Source organism: Struthio camelus, chromosome 3 (assembly GCF_040807025.1).
Source record: "Struthio camelus isolate bStrCam1 chromosome 3, bStrCam1.hap1, whole genome shotgun sequence".
NCBI lineage: Eukaryota > Metazoa > Chordata > Aves > Struthioniformes > Struthionidae > Struthio > Struthio camelus.
The window spans coordinates 45,709,409-45,716,113 of record NC_090944.1 but is presented as its reverse complement, the minus strand read 5'-3'; the positions used below and the strand labels follow the sequence as shown (position 1 = coordinate 45,716,113).

Here is a 6,705-nt window from a genome sequence, read left to right as displayed (position 1 = left end):
CTGGAGTTCTCAGTGAAATTAAAAGGTGGGGAGGATTAGGGAATGACATCCCAAGAGAAGGAAGGATTTATCCTTATCTTACTACTCATAAGCCTTTTATGCAGCTATTCATCTTCAGTTGACGGTAGACGGAATAAAATTTACCACTTCCCCTTTTCCCGAAAGCAAAAACTTATGGCAAGCCCAAAATACATAGGATAGTTTTAAGTAGTTATAAAAATGCTCACTGGAAATAATATGGTTGAACTTAACACAACTAGAGGTGATACGGGGACTTTCAGGCAGTCTTTGGATATGTTAGACTGAAGCTTCCTGAAAACACACAGATTCATGAAATGTTTAGATTTCACTGCATTTAATTCTAAATGTTACAAGATTATATATTCGTACAAAAAATAAATATGGTCTACAAATCATTTCTTTGACATGTTTGCAATCTTAATGACCATAAACGTCTATCATCACTTAAGAATTAGGTATTTGAGTGCACAGAGCTCATCTATTTTCAAAGCCAGTCTGGCTTGATATATAGGATTTCTAAAAGTAATTCATTTAAGGTGACCTCTCCTAAGATGGACCTGAAGAAGAGTTCTTCAATAGCATCTGCATCAATGTCTTGGAGAGAGTTGAGTAGCTGAAGAATCCAAGCAAACCTGCCTAGGTGTCTGTTGAACATCATTGAGATAAACTCCATCAAAGCTTGCCGAGCTTCCTGCTGCAGTGTTTGTACATAGGGAAGACATTTTAGGACATGCTGTCCTGTCAAAACAAAAAGTAAAATAAGGAATCTTGAGTAAACATGTCTGTTCTGTGTCCTTCATAATGATGGATATCTGGCTGTCTAACTTACAGTACTTCTTTTCTCTAGAAAACAACAAAAGCTTACTAAATGTACTTTTTGGGAAAAGAAGATATGCTTAGTTCAATAATTAGAATAAACACTGAGCAACACTGTAAACACATTGGAATTTAGCCCCTTACATTAAATACAGAGTTCTGAAGTTGTGTCAGGAGGTAACTTTGGCACAGTACAGGTGGAAAAGAAGCTTTAAAAGGTTGTCTATCCACCAAATGATGCTGAGACAGAAGTGTGGGTAGATGGAAACATTCCAGCTTTGATCTAACTAGCATAGGTATGTGTCATTAGCAAGATGGAAGTGGTGGTTTGAACTGTGATGCAGGTTGGCAACGCAAAGACATAGATTTCTGGTCTATCCCTCCCCAATTTCCTCCTGTTGTTGTCTGCTCTACCTAGACTAAGCTGAGGCATTATGGTTGATCATGCTACCTGGATGCCTTCATTTGCAGTCTGAACAAAGCATAAAGACACTTTGTGAGATGTATGATGGATTCACAAAGGCAGGAAAGGTAATTATACTCTCAGTTTTTGTCCTCTTTCTTCAGCCATTTGTGAAGAGGGAGAGGTCTGTAGCATTGCTCAGAGATCCCTGCAGTCTCTCTGCAATTTTCTGCAGCAGCTCTCAGAGTACTTCTAGCCCACCTCCAGCCCCTGTCCATCCATGTCCCTACGCTTAAAAGGAAGTTGCTGAAAGGCAGCATCATAGCTCTGTTTGGTACTGCTGGAATTAGAGGAATACACACACAGTCAGATGCACAAGTTTTTTAGTACCTCTTCGTTCTGTTCTCTAGCTATATACGCTCTGAAGGGATCCGAGAAAGAGGAAATATCTGAGCCATGCTTCTGTTCAGTGGATTCACTTGGCCCTAGGCCTGTCTTTAATTATTCTATTGGTTCCTAACTGAGCAAAGTCTTAAACATGTTTTCTGTTCATTCAGTCTTATCTAGTTGTTTTGCTAGCTACATCAAAAGCAACTCCAGTGTAAGAACACAGTAAGTAAGAAGAGAAACTACCTTTAAATACACAGACATAACATTTGGTGCTATCACTAAATTTAGTCATTTAAAGCACTAATTATAATTAACTCCCTTAAATAAGACACTGACATTTGGCCTATGCTAAAACTATTTAGGCTGTTATACATACAAGTCCAGTTACCTTTGACAAGGAAAAAAGTTATGATAAAATTGCTATGTTATAAAACAAAATGCAAAACAACTATTTTAACCGTTTGTATAGATCATTATATGTTTAATGAACTAAATTAGTGTACTTTGCATAGGATATTGGTGTTTGTTCTGACAGACTCAAGACCCAACACCCCCCCCCCCTCCGCCTTTTAGCCCAATCTATGCATTGTGCTGATGCATGGACTTAACTTTAAACATTCACTGAATGAAAATTAATTGAAACAGAGTGTTTACTGCCTTACAGAGTCACAGTCTTGAGTCACAGTCATATACCTCACACGGCACATGACTCCAAAACTGCTGGGCTATCAAGGCTATTGGTGAATTTCAGGATTGATTTCAAAGGACATCCCATGTTTATTCTTTGCTTCTGGTGGGATTCCCTAGTCACATAGCTCTTTGCAGCCTACTGCCTCCTGTGCATGTCTGCCTGAGTGAGAACACTGATGTGCTACACTATCTTTTCTTTCCTACAATTGCTACAGCCTGTAATGATGTAGCATGAATCTGCCAATTTTGACTTCTGCCTCTCTTGCCTCTCACCTCCTATTTCAACCTTTCTCCACCTGCTTTTCCTAGCACATACTGCAGGCCCATTTAGTGTCTTTTACAGGGACTGGCTTCACATCTCCCTGGGATGGGGTCTCAATGGACTGAGGAGTGTTTCACACAGGATCATTCATCTAAGTATGGGAGGTTCTACCTTGTTGCCTAGTGCCCTGCACTAGGGCAAAACCAAACTGCTTGGGGTTTTTTTCAGCCTGTAGCTGGCTACACTTTCTGGCAGCTGTCAGTTTCTGGAAGCTCTTTTCTCTCTAGACACCACTGACAGAGGAGAAGAAGCCTCAGCAAAGTCTGAAACCAGGCTAGCCAGAAAAGAAGGATCTGGAAAAGTCATCTTCTCCGCCAAGATTACTACTAGCTGCAAGCTGTGACAGTGGTTCCAAGTGTTAGATTATTACGGAAAGGAAGCCGTCAAGATCTTGTATGTTCAGGATGAAATTGCAATTGCTTATACCCCTTCAAATGTGCTTAATTTTTCCATTTGGTTGCCTTTTACATGCAATCAACCATGCTTTTAACTCATAAGTAGTAAGAAATCTCCTGTGCTACGATCTGTTGCACTACTATTCAATCTAATATAAGTGTTCGCAGCTGAGCTTTAAACTTCTGAAGAGCATCATTTATAATAGAAGTCCTGTCACAGCTCTGATGGAGTTCTAGATGGCACTGATGTAATAACAACCGCTATTTTCACTACTACTGTCTCTTCACTTGAATTACTCTTCACTCTTCACTGGAATTACTACTGTAATTCCAGTAGTTTTTTAGACACCTGTTGTCAAAAACAACAGGAGCTGTTTCACCTCATTCTTTGTGCTATTCATGCATGGTGGAATAGTCCTGCTTACCTCGTCCTTTTACTTGTTACCTGAATCCTAGAGAAAGCCTTGCAGTTGGGCCCTTCACCAACGCACACTTAACTTCTCGAAGGTGATCCTATCTGAGGCATCCCTGGGAAGAACAGGCATGGTACTTTATCCTGGAATTTATTGGAGATTTTAGATTCAGTGCAAGGCTGCCTATTTTCTCTGAAGGGTTGGGCACACTTGCTTGTTCACAGATCCTTACTGGCCCAGATGGACTGTGATCAGTCAGTATGCCTGCCAGTCTCCTGCAGAGAAGTACTGCTCATTACAGTCTTCCAAGGCTCTGAATCACAGTTACTATACTTCAGAAAAAAAGAAGGTAGGATGGGATTATCCTTAAAACCTAGTGTTTGTGCTCTCTAATCCTCTGAGAAAATTGTGCTGTATGTAGCATGAAGACTTATACCCCATGGTGCCTGCCTGCCTACCTACTGTTCTGTCTCCAGAGGGATTTCTTAAGAGTTTGCTTATGGCAGGAACAAAGACCTGCCATGCTTGTTTATCATGCTTCATGCCAAATCACTTGCCTAGCTGTGCTTCTGCAGCTGCACTTCTGGATGCTTTTGGTGGTCCTGACTGATAGGATTTAAAACATTCAGATATGAGCTCATGCAAGCTATTCCATGATCGAAAGAAGATTAAGCATTATCGCTGCCAGAGATTGCCTGAAATTCGCTTAGACCAAGGCTTGCAAAATATTAAGATTTGGCCAAACATCAAGACAGAATTAAGAGGCCAGCTGAAAATGTGTCTGCATATATATAGGAAACATTTTCTAAGTCTGGTGGAAAGTGTTTAAAAACTACTAAAAATAATCTATGGGCTGATAGTTGTACAAATTAATCTGCAGCGAAACTGGTACAGAAAGGGAGATTTGGGCTTTGTATAAGCCCTCAGTATCTGTTTCAGTCCAGAGTTTAGACTGTGACTTTTTGTTTCATGTAGAATCAAGCCAGGCTTAACTGAAGTCAGCCCAGCCTCCTTTTGGAGACAGTGGAGAGAGAGAGTCTTCCCACCTAAGAGGTAGGGAGTCGTCTTGAAGCTCTCGGCTTTTGCATAGGCAGCATGGAGGACTGCTCAGCCTCTCATGCAGTAGCCCAGGGAAGCAGCAGTAGTTGGGAGGCATGAAATCTAGAACATAAAACTGTCCTGCTGCTGCTTTCACCTTGATAAAGTGACAATCACATTTAATCCATGGAGATAGGAAAAATGCTTGTTAGTTAAACTGTATAAGCCACTGCAGATGAGGGATTTATCTTCTCATCACACTGGATAAAACAGGTGGTTCCTTTCAGCCTGATTTTATTGTGAAAAACTGAGAAAATAAATTGCACTGAAGCAAATTCCACTGGTTTGATGCTATAGCATAGACACACAAGAAAATACAAAATGTCTGAATAACATTGCATATTAAGAATCAGAATTTGAATCCTATTGGAAACAAATATAAAGCCACTACAGCCTTTGAGAAGCTTGTAAACCATTCACCACAAGAAATATCATGGAAGAGCTGAAGCATTCAAATATCCCTTTGGTGTAGTCCCAACTGTAGCACACTGCTGACAGTGTGGCCAACTGCAATAATCGCTGTGGAAGGAGTCAGGGATCTGAGCCAGGGGACTGGAGTCAGTAAGTCCTTCCACTTACTTCAGTGGACTTGGAGCTCGGCTTTTCATGACTCATTCACTCTGTGGTGCTGACCTAGGCAACCTTCCTTCCTACAAGGCTAAACTTGGCATGAGAAGTGAAAGGATGTAATCACTTGTCTGAGTCTGTTTCCTGACTGCTGTCCCAGGCTTTGAATGTAAAGATACTAAAAGGATACATCAAAACAGCAATAAAAGAAACGAAAAGCATTGTAACCTCAGCACAGTATACTTATGCATCATTAATGATAATCAGATGGTATAGATTATGTTACCTTCTTCAGTGTTCTCTCTGCAGAGGATGTCTTGTTAAAATAGTTCTAATATTCACATCACATATCCATACACCATCTTGCCTTTGCTATAGTACAGATGAAGCAGCTGTATTACCCTTTAACTGAAAGTCAGTTTGAAGTGACCCAGTTAATTCCTTATGACTTAAAATCTGTCTACCAGAATCTGTTTTGGCTTACAAGGGATAACCTATTACACACATTTAAGCAACTTAAGTAAACTGCTTCAGGAAGACAGTGATTAAATTGTGGAATATAAATTTTTAAAATATTTAGCAACATTCACAGAAATAAGTAAAAATGAACACTTGTCTCTGCAAAATGCCAGATGTCCTTTTAGACACATATTCAGCTGTGAACTTTCCAGGAAAACTTACCAGAATTAAAAAGAATAATTCCTTTAAGGTAGGCATATTCTTTTGCACTTATGTCCAGGTTCCATAATTTCCACAATAAATTCTTCATCTTCTGCACTTCTGCTAAAGATGCTCCAAGTGAGGAGCTGCCTAGTTCATCACTAGCCATAGAAGATTGATTGAGAAGAATTTTTTTCAACAAACTAGGGGCTGAAATCTCTCTCAGCTCAAAATCCACCCCTTCTTGTGCCAGGCCCAGGACAAAAAGAGGGGCCCAGTTCTGCTGTATGAGAGTAACTTGATCCTCCCAGGGCATGTGATAAAAAGAAGGCAAGTTTCTGATAAAAGCTGATGTCTTCAAGAGCACTTCAGAAGCTCTTCTGCACGTGACTTCTGGCATTTTCAGGACAACTCTTCTGCTGTCTACACAAGAGCAGCCGTTGCTTCCTATGGAGCAGTGGAGTCGGTAATATTGCTGGTACCACTTGGTCTCATTTCGATGCTCTTTGTTAAGGATCTCGTACAGGATGCTCTTAGCATGGTGTGTCTCACACTGACATTTCTCAGATTTCTCAGGTGCCTGACTAGCCATAGAGCCAAATGTTTTCTGTGGGATGACCCTACTGTGGCAGGAAACAGCATACACAGAACTATGCTCCGATAGCAGAGGAGAGAGCTTCTGTCAAACAATGAGGCATTGTGAGCTTTTTATATACACCGTCAGTTGAACAGTAATGTGACTCTGATCTGTAAAGTTACCTTGAACTTTATTTGCTCCAGTCTGTTTCCACCCGTGGCCAAACAAGGCGGGGCTGCGCCGCTGCCAGCATCTCGCAGGCCTGCCACGTCCATCCCCGGGGAGAGCACGAGGCTCGCCGCCCGCCGGCAGCACAGGCGTTGCTCCCTGCCCTGCCCTCGTGCAAATTAGCT

At 41.1% G+C, this 6,705-nt stretch overlaps 1 protein-coding gene across 1 annotated transcript; it reads right to left on the bottom strand.

Annotated features, from left to right (window-relative positions):
* Positions 1–341: 341 nt before the first annotated feature.
* Positions 342–6,371, bottom strand: LOC104139950 (nuclear receptor subfamily 0 group B member 2-like). The gene is made up of 2 exons (XM_009668412.2): positions 5,797–6,371; positions 342–759 (listed from the first exon to the last, which is right to left on the bottom strand). Exons 1-2 carry the CDS (start codon positions 6,365–6,367, stop codon positions 506–508), a joined length of 825 nt encoding a protein of 274 aa, XP_009666707.2. The 5' UTR covers positions 6,368–6,371; the 3' UTR covers positions 342–505.
* Between the last annotated feature and the right edge of the window lie 334 nt (positions 6,372–6,705).

What these genes read in the sequence shown, in the direction of transcription:
- LOC104139950 (XM_009668412.2), bottom strand. Translation starts at nt 6,367, where the DNA reads ATGGCTAGTCAGGCACCTGAGAAATCTGAGAAATGTCAGTGTGAGACA. An exon ending in AATTATTCTTTTTAATTCTG is followed by an intron (nt 760 to 5,796) that starts GTAAGTTTTCCT and finishes TTGTTTTGACAG; the next exon opens with GACAGCATGTCCTAAAATGT.